Below are 15,284 nucleotides of genomic sequence, written 5' to 3'. Positions count from 1 at the left end.
ATGCGGTGGTACTCGGGTGACAACTCAGTCAGAGCGCGCGCGGTCAAGGCATGTTGCATCAAGACGCATGGTGCCATGATCTCGAGCTAGTCATCCTGCCTGTGACAAGCAGCTAGACGAGCTCTTATCTCCATTCTACTGCTCGTCTCCTCTCTTCTTATAGATACCATCACCGCCAATCTTTCTCGCTATACATCTCTGTTCAACCACCGTAGACGATGCTGGCCTTGTCGGGAAAGTCGGCAACGCAAAAGGCCATCGAGAGCCATGTTGCTCAGCGCGATGCTGCTCTGAGGCAGCCTCTTCCTGACGAGAAGGTCGCAGGGAGCAACCAGCTCATCGTTCAGGACAGTACCAGTCCGCTGCATGGTTCAGTAGTGGGTCTTGCACAGCACGACCTCGAGATCCTCAGCTCGGACATTGCCGGTATTACGTCGAGCATCCAAGCGCGTCGATGGACTGCCACACAGGTTCTCTGTGCCTACGTTCGAGCCACGCGTCGGGCGCAGCTTCGCACTAACTGCCTCACCGAGGTCTTTATCGACCAGGCGCTGCAGCGGGCCGCCGAGCTCGATGCGCACTTCGCAAAAACAGGCCAACTTGTGGGTCCTCTTCACGGCGTACCCCTGTCGCTCAAGGATACATTCGCCTATAAAAACGTCCACACCACCCTTGGATTCACCACTTGGATCGCCAAGCCTGCCGAGACCACCATCTCGGCTGTCCCCGCGATCTGCGAGCATCTGGGTGCCGTGCTCTTCGTCAAGACCAACATCCCTCAAACCATGATGACGTTTGAAAGCATTAACCCAGTCTTCGGCACCACGATCAGCCCGTACAGCCCCCATCACACTTCGGGCGGCAGCTCTGGAGGCGAGGGTGCACTCCTCGCGTGCGATGGCTCGGTGGCCGGTGTGGGCACCGACATCGCCGGCAGTCTGCGCATTCCTGCGCATCACACGGGCATTTACACGGTCAAACCCAGTCCGGGTCGATGGTCATACAACGGGCAGTGCGATTTTGGGAAAGGGTTCGAGAGCATTGTTCCTGTTGCCGGGCCCATGTGTCGATCTGCCGCGGACCTCGAGGCGTTCTTCGTCGAGGTGGCACGTCAGCACCTGCCCAAGTGGTTGCGTGCACCACGGGACAAGAACAACCCGGCTGTGCTACAGGAAGCGGTGGAGAACGATGAGGTCATGGCCAAGTTCAATCTTGGCGATGCGCACACCGCCATTGTGCTCAACGAGGCCTGGTTGAATCCGCTCGGCATGGCCAAGGCTCGCGGCACGCCCATCCGCATTGGCTACGTGGTAGGCGATGGCATCTACCGCACGACGCCAGCGTGTTACCGTGCGATCCACGAGTGCGTCACTGGTTTGCAGAACAAGTACACAGACAAGCAGATCCAGCTTGTCGAGATCGAGCCCAGCAAGCTGCAAACGCTCGAGGTGATGCGCATCTTCTTACGCCTGCTCACCGCGGACGGATACCGCAACATCGAGCGCTACACAGGTCCGGACAAGATCATCTCGCAGCTGCAGCTGCCCATCCGTTTGAGCCGGATCCCACGCTGGCTGAGCGCCATCATCGTCTTCTTCCTGCGCTACATTGTGCGCGATCCCATCTACGCCGAGCTGGCCGCGTCCGCAGGCCGCCTCTCCACAGCGCAACATGCTGACGTGCTCGAGCGACGCGAACGGTTCGTCGACAAGTGGAACCATGCCATGTGGCACGATCTGGCACTCGATGCACTGATCGCACCCACACAGGCGTGTCCTGCGGTACCGCATGGTGGCGCGATCCACAACTCGGCCATGGCTGGCTCGACGGTGCTGTACAACATCACCAAAGCGTCCGTGGCCGTGCTGCCAGTGCTGCGTGTCGATGCGGCTCGTGATTCTCACATGGAAAGCGACTATGCCAATGTTGCACTCGATCAGAACAAGGAATTTGACAGGTGGGCGGCCGACAGGAGTTGGGGAGCTACGAGCAGGGTGTGCAACTTTATGCTGTACCGCACCGCCTACGATGCGAAAAAGATGCACGGTTTGCCTGTGGGTGTCCAGGTCGTGACCAAGCCCTACACCGAGGAAAAAGCCATCGGCATCATGAGGCTTGTTGACGATGCTTTGCCGTCTCCGCAAAAGAGGGGTTCGACTTGGACCAACAGGCTCAACCCGCAAGGTGGAAATATCGCGCAGGAGGCTGCCAAGTCGGCTGTTGGATTCGGACCTGGAAGCTTGACTAAGGCTTTGTTCCAGTTGTAGACGTAGCTTTGGATCTCGTGAAAAATGGTACTGTATACTTGTTCTTCTGAATCTAGCTTACACGCTTGCTCGATCTGTCGATGCCCAAGCCCGTTGACTGACGCCGCCCGACAACGTGTGGGATTGGGCTTGACTGCATAAGAACATCTTGTTCTGCACCCGCGCGTAATAACGTCAAGCTTTCATGCACCGGCCGAATCGCTGCCTGCCGCTCCAAACCCTGGCACGGCAAAGCAGAGCGCTTTTGACAGGAGCTGTCCGAATTCGCCGACGGTTGTAATTTACCCCCCCCCCCCCCCGCGCTAATCAGCGAGAACAAGCGAGAATCGCCGCTCGAAACAGAGTGTTCGAAAAGCACGCTAAGCGAGCCAGAGGAAGCTATCGTATTGATGCACGAACCTTCCCACGGCAGTGCGGAGGCGGCGGCAAACTTCATCCGGCCTTCCTCTTCCACAGTCGCTGCTGCAGCCCTCGTTCTCTGTGTACGTGCGAATGCGCCGGGTGCTGGAGGCGCAGCGCGGTACAAATTCACTTGCCCTCTCATGCGTCTCTCTCTAGTTGCGTGTGGGGGTTGCAGGATGTGTCACCTTGGCTTCCTTGGTGCTACAGCAAGGCTTCTGGACAAGGTCATGTGCCCTAACTCGTTCGCTCTTCCACCAATCCCCCTTCCTCCATCTCGACGCTGCTGCTCAAGATGGACTATGATACCAAAGACAACGCCTTCCTTGCGGACGGTGGCGCGGACCGCATCGTCGCTACCTCACATGACACCGATCCGCCCACTTCAAGCATTGACCCGCAAGCGGCAGTGCAAAGTGACGCATTCCTTTCCAAGCTCACAAAATGGTGGTCAGACGACGAAGAAGCCACCATCCGTCGCAAGCTCGACATACGGATCGTAGCAACATCCTTCGTTCTCTACCTCCTCGCCTTGTTGGATCGCAGTAACATCGGCAACGCCAAGACGGCAGGCATGGAAGCCTCGCTCGGGATGAGCGATGCACAATTCCAATGGCTATTGACCATCTTCTACATTGCCTACATCATCTTCCAGTTCCAGGTGCTCGTATACAAGCTGCTCCCGCCAAGCGTCTGGATTGCATTCTGCGTGTTCGTGTGGGGGGTTGCAGGTGTCTGTCAAGCAGCAACGACCAACTGGGCGGGGATGATGGTGGCGCGCTTCTTCCTTGCTGTGGCCGAAGCTGGGTACGGCACGGGCTGGGCGCTGTACCTGAGCTTCTTCTACCCGCGCACCGAGATCGGGGTGCGGTTTGCGTTCTTTGTCTCTGGCGGTGCTATTTCGGCGGCTGTTGCCGGGTCGATCGCGTACGGCTTGGTGCATGCGCACACGTCGTTGGCGACATGGAGGCTGCTGTTCCTGATCGAAGGCATTCCAACGTTACTGATGGTGCCCGTGGCGTACTTGTTGCTGCCCAACAGCATTCAGTCTGCAAGTTTCCTCACGGCGCGCGAAAAGCAGATCGCCGAAGCACGCATGTTCCGCCCGCCCCCGCCCCAGCCCCCGCCTCCCGACGCCACGGCGCACACAACCGAAGCGCACTGCTGGATCACCCGCATCAAACGCCAGATCAACTGGACCCAGGCCGGGTCGGCGTTTCTGGACCCGACGTCGTACATCTCGGGAGTGCTGCTGTTTATCATCAACGTCGGCTACTCGAGCGTGCCCGTGTACGTGCCTACGCTGGTTGCAGAGATGGGCTTCGGCAGCATCAAGGCGCAGGGGCTATCGGCGCCGCCGTACGTGCTGGCGTTTCTCGTATCGCTGCTTGCGTGCTGGTTGACGGACCGGTGGCAGATCCGCGGGCCCGCGTGTACGCTGCTCCTGCTCGTCGGCGCAGTAGGCTACCTGATGCTCGCATGCCTCCGTTCCACCGCCGCACGCTACATCGGCGTCTGGCTCATCATCAACGGCCTGTTCCCCTTCATCCCGATCCTCTACATGTGGCTCATGGCCAACCAGGCCAGCAGCGAGTCGAAACGCGGCCTGGGCCTGGTTATCTTCGCCACCATCGGCCAGTGCGGCCCCCTCCTCGGAACGCACCTGTTCCCAGCGAGAGAGAAGCCGTACTATGTTAAGGGGACTACGGTGAGTGCTGGACTGCTGTTGCTCGGCGTGCTGGTGAGTGCGGCGTGCAGCGTGCAGTTCTGGCGGATTAACCGGCAGCGTAACCGCGCGGATGCGCTGGCGAGCGTGCCCGGCGATGTGGCTAGTGCGGGCGAGGTCGATGAGGAGAAAGCTGCGGCTGGTGAGCTAGGGCAAGGGCAGGGAAGATTGCGTGAGGCGGATAGGAGGAAGATCGATGTGCTGCTGCACGGCGAACAGTCTCGTTACTTCCGTTACACCATTTAGAGGTCCGTTGGTCAGTCAGTCGGGATGGACACGCAATAACAAGGGATGAAAAGTCTAAGTTTCTATGCGAGTGACAAATGGTATGGTATATCGGCAAAGGTGTCCGTTCCAACGGGCGCCTTACAGCAACAGGTCAGTGTGAGGGAGAAGATGCTCAGCACACGCTGCTCCACTCAGGACAGGGGATAGCCCCCCACTGTCGGCCCGTGACTTCGTGCAGCATGGATCGCATGAAGGTGCCCATGCCGTCTTGCTGGATAGGGATAGGGATGTCCATGCCCTCAAACCCGATCTTGTCGACGCTGCAAACGACGGCAGCGGTACCAGAGCCAAACACTTCGGCGATCTGATTGTGCTCTGCCTTGTCGATGATTTCGTCCATGGTCACTTTCCTCTCGGAGATGGTGATGTTTTCCGGGCTGGGAAGGCCCTGCAGCTGAACGTTGCCCTGCTTGTACGCACGGAGCAGCGAGAGGATCGAATCGCGCGTGACACCGGGGAGGATGGTGCCATCATCGAGAGCAGCCGTGGCGACCTCGTAGCGCGTAGCATCGCCGTCAGCAGCCTGGTCGCGGAAGACAACAAACAGGTTCATGGCTCCAACCTCGGTGAGCTGTCGGTCGGGTCCAAACAGCCAAAGCACCTGGTGATATCCCTCGAGCAGCGCGTCCATCGCAGGGCGCGTGGCACCGGCGTAGTTGGCCGCCAGCTTGTAGCAGCCCGTACCACCGGGCCACGCCCTGACAACATCGGTCCTCGCCAGCAGGCTGACGGGCTTGGAGCCGGTGCCGGACGAGTAGTAGTTGCCGACGGGGCTGCAGATGCAGTAGAGCTGCGCCTCGGTGGGGACGCCCATGCCGAGCGTGTCTGGTGTACCGATGAGCGTGGGACGGAGGTAGAGCGTCTGACCCACACCGTGCGGGACATACTCGCGGTCGATCCGGACCAGCTGCTTGATGAGCTTGATGAACTCTTCCCCGTCGAAGGTGGGCAGACCAGCGCGAGCAGCCGAGCGGTTCATGCGCTCCATGTTCTTATCAGCCCTGAAGAGGCGGATCTTGCCAGAGCCATCGGCAGAGCGGTAGGCCTTCATGCCCTCAAAGAGACCGCTGGCGTAGTGAAGTGCCGGCGCGGCGGGGGAAAGCGACAGGGGACCGTAGGGCTTGATCTGAGGAACACCCCAGCCGGTCTTGTGGTTCCAGTCGACAATGAGCATGTGTGGAGAGAACTTTTGACCAAAGACGAGGTTTTCGAAATCCGGTGCGGCGGGATTCTCGTTGAGGTGGATCTGCAACAGGTCGGCATTGAGGGGAGCCATGGTCGAGGTGGACGCGGCCTGCTGAACCTGCTGAGCAGCCACGGCGGCTGCGGACGTTGGTGCCGGCATCGTTGTGAGGTGTATGGTTGTGCGAATCGAAAGAGGCTAATCCCGTCCAGAGAAAGTGTTGTCGGATGTGCAGGAGGAGAGGGCGTGCCCACCAATGACCGCCTCGTCGTCTATATATCTGATGGGCCAGCTGGCAAGCCCAAGTCGCTCACGAGTCACCGAATCCATAAAAAGAGCGCTTTTCGCGTTCCTGCCCGAACAACACGCCGCACATGGCCGCAAAGTTTCAAACAAAAGTGGGAAAAAACGAATTTCCACAGTCACGCGGGCGCCATTCTTCGACAGAGAGACTTGAGTGAGATAAAGAGAAAAAAAATTGCCGCTGTCAACACCGACAATCTTCCGCTCTCTCTCGGCTTTTACGGTCGAGTTGGGCGGCGAAAAGATGATCGACGTGCTGCAGCCTCGAAGACCACTACTTGCAAAGCTTATCGTTCCAATTGTGACAAGCCCTCGAGTCCGTCGAAACGCTCCTTTCGTTGAGTCAATCAAGCTTTGGTATCGGCGATACGAGCTGTACAACGTACGAGGTAAAGTCGTGTCCGATGAACAAAGGAAGCGGTCAGCAGGTCGAACGAGTGAACACCATTTCTCGTCGGCAGAAGTCAACTTACCAACAAGCTTGCGAAAGCTAATCTTGTTCTCCTCCAACAGCCTCAACGCCGCCGGAATGCCGTCTAGACCACCTTCCACGATCTGCGCCTTGTTAGGCTGGATCTTGCCCTGACCCAACCACTCCGCAACCAGCCTCAACCATCGTTCTCCAAATTCCTTCTTGTCGGCGTGAACGCTGCTACAAGCAGTCCAGTTGAAGCTGATCGCTTTTTCCTTTTCCAGCTTCTCGCTCGCCTCTCCGTCGTTGTAGGGGCTTTTCCAGAGTGTGGTCACCTTACCGCCCTTGTTTGGTGAGGTGGAGAGTAGATCGACGATCGTTTCGAAGGTTTCCTCGGTAGAGATGGCGTCGTATATGTGGGTGAAGGGCACGCCGCCAGCCGCCTTGTTGAGATTGGCGACGACTTGGGCGCGGTCGGCGCGGTAGTCGACGATCTTGTCCCCGCCGATACCTAGAGACTGCACCTCGTCCTTGGCTGCACCTGCTATGGCGACAAGCTTGAAACCGGCGATTTTTGCGAGCTGCACTACAAAGGCTCCGACAGAAGAGCTAGCCCCCCACACGAGAAGCTGAATCTCGTCAGCACCCGAAGCGGGCTTGCCATTCGCTGAGGGTTCCGGGAGGCCTAGCTTGTCGAAAAGCCCAACGAAGGCAGTGGTAATGGCAAGAGGCAGTGTGACACCGTCTTCGAACGAGACGTGGTCGGCGAGCTTGGCGGTGGTCCAGGCGGGTGCAACGGTGAACGGCTGGTAGGCACCGTACTTGTCTGCTTTGGCGATGTAGGTGAAGGCGATGACCTTGTCACCCTTTTGCAGGTCCTTGACCTTCGAGCCGACCGCTTCGATATGGCCAGCGACATCGTTGCCCTCGATACCTTCAAACATGCCTAGAGCTGCCAGCTTCCAATCCTTGGGATTCGATGCCACAGCCACGTTTTTGATGAGCACCTCGTTGGCCGCCAGATCGGAATCAGAGAAAGGAGCCGCCTGCGTCTCGACGACTGCACCCTGGGCCTTTGTTACTCGAACTGCCTTGTTAACCATGGTGGGCGGGTCTTTTGTTTGGATCGTAGATGATGGAACCCCGGTAAGATGGCGAGTAAGAGGTGTTGTAGTTGTGCACCAGGTATGACACGGATAAGCATAACGCCATTTGATTGCGCAATTCATTCACTCTGGACCCTGCTGACGGGTCAAAAACTGCATTGCCGCTCCACCTGTCTTTGGGCCAAAGATGAGCTTCCTTTTGTTCGTGATTTAATTCCAGGTTGAGCCCCGGTCTAACATTTCCGCAATTTGTCTCTCGCGTGTTAAGACGCCAGCCATACGTTCGCAGCAATCAACCTGATGCTCCACCATCATCCGCCTCGCTTCTCGACCACATCGCTGTCTGAACCCTGACTGCCGCAGACCCAGCTTCGGCGCGCGTCACTATGTCAAAAGCAGCCGCATCGACCAATGGCTCCTTCCTCGGTGCACTCGGAGCAGACACCGACCCCACCGATGCCCCCGCCCCCGAATACCGATACCAGGTCGAGATCTCGCAGATGATGTTTGTCTTCGCCGACGTCGTCGACCCGGCACCCGAAGTGACCAAACTCGTCGAGGATATCGTCCGCAGCCAGACCATCGAGATGATAATCCAGTCGCGCCGACTCTCGCAGCGGCGGGCGTCGAAGTATCTTTCGTCGGAAGACCTCATCTTCCTCATCCGCTACGACCGCGCCAAGGTCAATCGTTTGCGCACCTATCTCTCGTGGAAGGACGTTCGCAAGAACGCCAAGGACTCGGGTGATTCCGGTGGAGCACCAGGCGGGGCGACCGAGATGGACGCACTCGACGATCCTACCGGCATGGACGGCGGGGCGGTCAAAGCTACAAAGATGAAGATCCGCCTGCCGTGGGAGATTTCGTCGATCTATTCGGAGCACGTTCTAGCGCTGCCCAATGCGGACGGGGACGAAGACGAGGATGACGACGACCTCGAAGCGCACGAAGCGTCTATGCAGCGACTCAAGGATGCCGACGAAGCCACTCGCCGCATGACGAGGGAAGAATACGTTCACTACTCGGAATGCAGGCAGGCCAGTTTTACCTTTCGCAAGTCGAAAAAGTTCAGAGAGTTCATCAATGCCAGCGCCTACTTGGATGTCAAACCCAACGACGACATTATCGACATCCTCGGTTTCTTGGCCTTCGAAGTTGTCCGCGAGCTATGTATCGGCGCTGTGGCCATCAAGAAGAGTCTGGAAGAGCAAAAAGCCGCGAGAATCCGCGCTGACGCCCAACAGCAACAGCAGCAGCGAGTAGCCCAAAGCACTACCACTGCCACCGCCATCAGCACAGCCACCACGACTACCACCACCGCCGCCGCCGCCGCCGGCCCAATTCCCTCCTCCAGCAGCCCCACCAAGCGCCCTCACGACGACCCGAGCGACTCTGCCGACACCGCCGACAAGAAACCCAAGCTCGCCGATGACGCCGACGACAGTGCAGACCAAACGCTCACCGCTGCCGCCGCCGCCGATTCCACCACAACTACCACCAGCGGCGACCCCGAACCCATCCCAACCAAACAAGACGACGAACTGTGTACGCTCTTTACCCTGCCACCTACCGTCGAGACACCGCTGCTCGCATCGCACATCCACGAAGCGTTCGCGCGGCTGCAGCGCAAACACCCGCCAGCACTCACGTCTGGCGTCAGAGGGTCCGCCGGTCCCGGTGGACTACGCAGGACCCGCGTGTTCGTCATCTAAGGGCCAGAGCCGCATTGTAATACTATACCCCTTTCGCTTATCGTACCAACGCGACTCAACCTTCAACTGCACATTCATATTCTCACACACAGAGAAACACTGAGAGGTGAGAAAGCGGCCCGTGAAGCATTCGAACCGTCAAAACGAGAAAGTGATACAGATGTGGTAAGGTTACATGGATTAGACACAAAGAGAGAGAGAGAGAGAGAGAGAGAGAGAGAGAGAGAGAACACCATCATTGCCGCTGCTGCCGACTCCTCTGCTGCAACAAGTTGAGCGAATCATCATCCAGATTCCACACGCTCTGGTTCTGCAGAAGCTCGAACGCATAGCTGGCCAAGCCACCACTTCCATCCGAATTCGGCGTGTCCCCACTGCCCCCAACCCCCTGCGCACCAGCAGCATAGAACTGCTCCAGACCACCCCCAAATACGTCACCCGCAGCCCCACCGAACCCGGCCACACCGGTTGCGGCCGGGCTGTTAGCAAATCCGAACTGCGACATGTCTGGCATGTTTCCCACGGAGGCCTGCATCACATCGTCGACGCCGCCGCTCAAGCCTAGATTGTCGAAGATGCTCGGCGTCACCGCGGGGATGGATTGGCTGTACACCCCCGAGTGCGGACCATTGAGGTAATCAGGCTCAGTCAGATTCGTACCCCAATGCACACCGGCCGATGGCGTCATGAGGCCGAACGACAGAGACGCCGGCAAGCCCGTGGCGCCGCTCAGCGTGCGCATGCGTGCACTCTGCGAAGGCTGTGGCGTCTTGGGTCCAAACGGATCGCTGCCGTTAACAGCTTGTCCGTTGCCGGCTTGGCCAAGCGAAAGGTTTTTCGCCGACCGAGGCGAATGCTCGTCGCTCGACTGCGGCGTCAACGACGCCAACTGTTGTGTCGACATCGGCAAGTGCCTCGCTTCCGGCGACAACGGGTGGCCGTCTTCGCCGCCTGCATGCGCAGTTTCTGCCTTGCTTCGACCTTGCCGCGCCTGCTTACCCGACGACTTCCCTCCGGCTGCGACGTCTTGCGTTTGCTTCGCCGATGTTGCCTCGTCTTCCACTTGGACGTCGTGCACTTCAGCGCCGTCGCGCGACCGCTTCACGCCATGCTCGGTTTGCGAGACGCTCCTCGGTACACTCACATGCGTCGACGCCATGATCGACTCGAGAATGTCAACCGCCTTGCCGCAGAACTGCCATTGTTCTTCCATCGTCCTCAAAACGTCGATCGAGCGCCGCAGATCTGTTGTGGCCGAGCTCGAGACCCGTCCGCCATTCCGCTTGGCGCCCCACACCACCATCAAGAGAATGCTACTGGCCGACACGGATCGGAAGCCCACAGGAATGCCGATTTGGCTGTGCAGGTTGCGATCCTTGAGGTTACTGACCAAATGGCTGATGCTGCGTGCCGCGTTGGTGCAGATGGCGAGAGAGGGGAAGTTGAGAATCGACTTTTCGTTGGCACTCTTCTTGGCCGGAATGAAGGGTCGATGTACCAAAATCTGACAGTTGTAGTACTTGGAGTAGAGCAGCGACGACTGCAGCAACCACTCATCGTTGCGTTCGTGGGGATCGTAGCGCAGATGCGGTGGGACCGTATCGAGCCAAATGTTGAGAGCCGAGTCGATCTCCGAAACCAGGCGCTCGTCCCAATCTTTCGAGTTGATGCCAAAACGGATCTTGGTCTTGTGCAGCGCGTAGACCGTCTTGAGCGTACGCCCCACAATTTCGTCAAGCCGCAACGAGCAGAGAAAGCCGCTGATGAACGCAGGTTTGTCTTTGGGCTGCGCTGGCAGAGGCTCTGCATCGGGCGTGTTGAAGAGATACTCGTCGTCAATCTCGATGGGCAGCTCGACGTCAATGTCCTCGTCTTGCAACATGATCGGTCTGCCCAGTGATCCAGCGCATTCGCGATCCAGACTGTACGCCACCCAGAACACGCGCTTGTAAGTCTCCTCGTCTAGCCTGGACAAGCGCAACTTCTTTGCGGTATGCTTTCGATGCGCTCCCACGTCAAGCAAGACGCGGATGGCGCCTCCGAGCAAGATCCACGAGTGAGACGCCGAGATGGGAATGCCTAGTTGGAAGAGAGTGGAAAGCAGCAGGCACTGAATGAGCCAAAGCGGCTTGTCCACGTTCCCAAAGCGGAAAAAGAGGTTTTTGGCCGCCTGCCACCAATGCATGCCGCTTGAGTGCTTGTCGTTGGGGTCAGCCCTCACCCTGACGTCGTCGACGTAGCTGCTGCCCATCATAAAGACGCAGAAGGAGAGTGCAAGCCATTCAGGCTCGCTGCGAAGTTCAGGCTTATTAGCATATTCGTGGCGGAAGAGCGACTCGTTGATCACGGGAAACTCGCGATTGATGCGGCCAAAGAAAGCATCGAGCAGCTTATCAGCGAGATCCGGTTCGGGCCAGGCCAAGATGGCGACAGCTGGATCGGTGGGCGGGTCTATGAAACCGGAGGGTACGGACCAATACTCCGGACGAGCTCCTTTGGGGTGAACGCCGAGTTCGTGGGAACTTTTGCTGCTGAGCCTCTCGAGGATGGGGAGCGAGTGCATGGCACTGGCCTTGCCGATGAACTTGTGCGTGGGCGCGGCGTGAGGAATGTCTTCGGCTCGAACGTGGTCACCGACGATCAAGCGCTCGGAGGAGCTGCTATCAAATGTGGCAGAGCTCGAAGGGACGGCCAGATGGGGTTGCAAACGGATGTTGCTGACCCTGCTTTGGATGAAGGCAACGTCATCCTCGGAATCTTCATCGCTTGTGGGAGTCACGTCGGATTCCGAGTTGTTGCGTGACTTGACATGAGAGGGCGATAGCATCTGCGAGATAGTCACGCCGGGCCCACAAAGGCTGTTGGCACGGGCGAGCGATATAGGGTCGATCGGTTTGAGTTCCTGTTTTGGCGATGACTCTTCCTGGGAAGAGGGCCTGGCGTCGGGGTTGGGCTCGTCGCCCTTTTCATCTGGCCGCCTGATAGGCTTGCCGATGCGGTCAGTAAAGTCGACGCCCGGCGCGAGTGAGGCAATCAGCTGTTCCATCTTGATGATACGAGCCTCGATGGCCTCGACATAGCTGCGAGGCGGGGCGCGCTTTCTGGCAGCATCGACGAAAGTGCATTCGTAGCCGTAGCTGGCGCTGGAGGGAGGCGATGACAAAGAGGAAGACGATAGCAAGCTTTGTCAGCTGCGGATCGCTCGTCACGGTAAATGCTGACGGGAGAGTACAACTTACCAATTAGTGCAGGCGCCCTTTTCTGGTTGGAGACCATCGCAGCGAACCTTTTTCTTTCGACATGTCTGAGTGGTAAGGAGATTGAGAGATCGGGAAACAAAACGTCAGTATAATGATTTCGCCAAAGGACCGTCTAGCTGCTTCAGGGTTGAGAACTCACGTCGCAAGCTCGCTGCACTCTTCTCCTCTTGCCAGCACCTTCTGCGTCGTCGTCGTTGTTGGTGGTGTCAGCCGAGATATCAGCTGCGTGCGTAGGCATGTCGTGATTTGAGTAGGCGGAAGGTATGGTGTGCACGGCCATGTCTGGAGGATAGTTGGACGTGGAGGGCATCATCGTGGGATGATAGACAGCATCAACCGGAGGCGGCGCGCTGTGCGAGTACATGTTGGGATTAAACATGGTTGCACGACTTGGCCTTGGAGGCTATCTAACGGGTCGCTGGAGGGCAGTAGCCCCTCGTCTGTGGAGAGATCAGCAGGAGTAGAGGCTCGCTGGGGCTACACTTTCGAGCTAAAGCGGCTGGCTTTGCACGTTTCACTGCAACCGAGGTAGAGGCAAAGTTGTCGAAAATGCGGTCGAGATGGCTCCTCGAGCTCTTCTCGGTGAAGGAGGGTGGCACAGCTCGGAAGTCGCTCTCGGCAGCGAGCAGTGTGGATACCTCGAGATGAAGTGCGCGTTGGAGGGACGAGAGGAGAGAGCGTCGCGATAACGTGATGGGAGCGTTCCAGGGTAGCTGGGGCCGACCGAATTGAGTCAGGGTGGGTTCAATGCAATGTAAACGTCGGCGAACGCGCTGAACGTGGAGTAAAGAACAATGGTCGGGATATACAGAGCAAGGAGAATAAGGTCGAACGTCTGTCGATGCTTTCGATGACTGGTGGTGATGACGAGGGGTGGTGGTGGTGGCGGAAGAAGGCAAGGTAAGCGGAAATAGGATTGAGAAGAACACTTGGCGGCGGAGTATTGTCGGTGCTAGCGATACTGTGACTAGCCATAAAGCTCTGGTTCGCGTCTTGGTGTCGCTTGGCTCAAAAAAGCAGAAAGGTGCTGCGCAGGGCTGTCGCTCGGATCGACAGGTAAATAAATAAAGCTCCTGCGCCACAGCTCGGTACTTTTCGGAGCGCTTCTTACTGCTCTGATCTCTGTGATGTAGGAAGAGCTCTCCACTCTGAAGAGCTTCGACTCGGACGTTGTCCTTTCGCCAGATTGTCGGCTCTCTCGCAAAGTAAAATCTTGCACCGGTCTCGGACAACGTCACTGGACCGGGCTGGAGTTGAAATTTTTTCGCAAACACAATCAATGTTTAAAAAAAATCTCCTTTGCGCTGCCGCGGAGATGCTCGCTCGCTACATCCGGAACGGCGAAGCAACCCACCTCGCTTTCTCCGCGGAGCCTCGGCACAGAAAGCGGAGCGTAACAAGCAGCAACTCGACTTTGAGCCGGTCAATTCTTTTTCTGGCAATGCAGAAACATCGATTCTGCTGTTGCTAATTCTCTTTCGAAACCTCAATTGGAAAGGTATGGTCTTGCGGAACTCTCGTTCTCGCCGAGACGAAGCAGGTGCGGAGGAGGCGCAGCAAGTTGCATGGAGGTGGAGAAAACAAACGAAGGGCAAAGACCAAGTGATCAGAAAAACGCGGTTCGAATGCACACGACTTTCACAGTCGAAAAATACCCCTGCCCTGCAACCCACAGAAACGGCCGAACTAGACGCGCCATCGTTAATCAGGTATGCTTCTTACGTCCACGGCACACTCGATGCTTTGCTTGTTCAAAAAGGGTCAGAACTTGAGCGATGTTCACTGTAGCTCGAAATTCGCCGAGACGACAACTCTGAGATCATGAGATCATGAGCGGTACCAGAGCCGTTGGCAGCTTCCGACAAACCAGGTGTCGGTCAGCAGGATCGGATCTTTTTCGCCAAGGGCGGCGCGCTAGACCAACTGTGCAGGAGCTCCATCGGTTTGAAGCGACCATCCCACATGGCGGGCGGGCGGCCATGGAAGCAGAAAGCAGAAGCAGACGTGTCAAACGTGATGACAAGGAGAAATCAAATTTCGAAGCGAGCCTTAGCGTCCAAACAGGGAAATTAAAGCTCTGTTTATCGGTTGGAAACTTTTCATCTTCATTTCACTGTTTCCAATTTTATGTTATTTTTAATCTTTTTTTACCGGAAAGGCCGAAACTCCCTTTCCTCGGATTTTCCGACCCGCCGCTTTCATACTCCGCGTGTGTCATGGTCGTCCATCATTCGTCGTTCGTCGTCTTCGCCGTTGACTCATTGACTCGTTGAAGTCTGTCTTGGCGGCGGATCAGACCCTTGATGGCCCGGAGCTGGAGCCGTTTGGTTGTCTACCTTCCGTTCTGTTTAGCCATTCATGTTTGTTGGTGGCAAAAGCATCGGAGCAAATCGTTAGCGTCCAGGTTGTAGCTCTTCGTTCTAACTTGTTTCTCTACGGCGCTCTTACCGTCGAGCAGCAGCGAAGAAGAAGGCAGCCAGTTGTGCGAACCATCGGTCTTTGCTGACTCTTGCATGATCGTCGGGGTGCCAATACCTGAACTCCCACCCTATGTGGAAGATCCACCATCGCGTAACGCGGCATGCGTAACGCCAAGGGTTATCGTACTGTACGCGGCCTTGCGCCGCA

General features: G+C 57.4%; 6 protein-coding genes across 6 annotated transcripts; 3 read left to right on the top strand and 3 right to left on the bottom strand.

Annotated features, from left to right (window-relative positions):
• Window positions 1-218: 218 nt before the first annotated feature.
• Window positions 219-2,267, top strand: EX895_000142 (uncharacterized protein; the record flags this gene model as incomplete). The annotated part of the gene is made up of 1 exon (XM_029880743.1): window positions 219-2,267. One exon carries the CDS (start codon window positions 219-221, stop codon window positions 2,265-2,267), a length of 2,049 nt encoding a protein of 682 aa, XP_029742129.1.
• Window positions 2,268-2,961: 694 nt separating this feature from the next.
• EX895_000141 (uncharacterized protein) lies at window positions 2,962-4,638 on the top strand (the record flags this gene model as incomplete). The annotated part of the gene is made up of 1 exon (XM_029880742.1): window positions 2,962-4,638. One exon carries the CDS (start codon window positions 2,962-2,964, stop codon window positions 4,636-4,638), a length of 1,677 nt encoding a protein of 558 aa, XP_029742128.1.
• A 154-nt stretch (window positions 4,639-4,792) lies between these two features.
• On the bottom strand, window positions 4,793-6,025 carry EX895_000140 (uncharacterized protein; the record flags this gene model as incomplete). Its single annotated transcript, XM_029880741.1, has 1 exon — window positions 4,793-6,025. One exon carries the CDS (start codon window positions 6,023-6,025, stop codon window positions 4,793-4,795), a length of 1,233 nt encoding a protein of 410 aa, XP_029742127.1.
• A 488-nt stretch (window positions 6,026-6,513) lies between these two features.
• Window positions 6,514-7,681, bottom strand: EX895_000139 (uncharacterized protein; the record flags this gene model as incomplete). The annotated part of the gene is made up of 2 exons (XM_029880740.1): window positions 6,514-6,539; window positions 6,640-7,681. The coding sequence occupies 2 exons, from the start codon at window positions 7,679-7,681 to the stop codon at window positions 6,514-6,516; spliced, it is 1,068 nt and encodes a 355-aa protein (XP_029742126.1).
• A 389-nt stretch (window positions 7,682-8,070) lies between these two features.
• EX895_000138 (uncharacterized protein) lies at window positions 8,071-9,396 on the top strand (the record flags this gene model as incomplete). Its single annotated transcript, XM_029880739.1, has 1 exon — window positions 8,071-9,396. The coding sequence occupies one exon, from the start codon at window positions 8,071-8,073 to the stop codon at window positions 9,394-9,396; it is 1,326 nt and encodes a 441-aa protein (XP_029742125.1).
• Window positions 9,397-9,631: 235 nt separating this feature from the next.
• On the bottom strand, window positions 9,632-13,035 carry EX895_000137 (uncharacterized protein; the record flags this gene model as incomplete). The annotated part of the gene is made up of 3 exons (XM_029880738.1): window positions 9,632-12,539; window positions 12,636-12,700; window positions 12,796-13,035. 3 exons carry the CDS (start codon window positions 13,033-13,035, stop codon window positions 9,632-9,634), a joined length of 3,213 nt encoding a protein of 1,070 aa, XP_029742124.1.
• Between the last annotated feature and the right edge of the window lie 2,249 nt (window positions 13,036-15,284).

Source organism: Sporisorium graminicola, chromosome SGRAM_1, assembly GCF_005498985.1.
Source record: "Sporisorium graminicola strain CBS 10092 chromosome SGRAM_1, whole genome shotgun sequence".
Taxonomy (NCBI): Eukaryota; Fungi; Basidiomycota; class Ustilaginomycetes; order Ustilaginales; family Ustilaginaceae; genus Sporisorium; species Sporisorium graminicola.
This window is presented reverse-complemented; position numbering and strand designations above follow the sequence as displayed.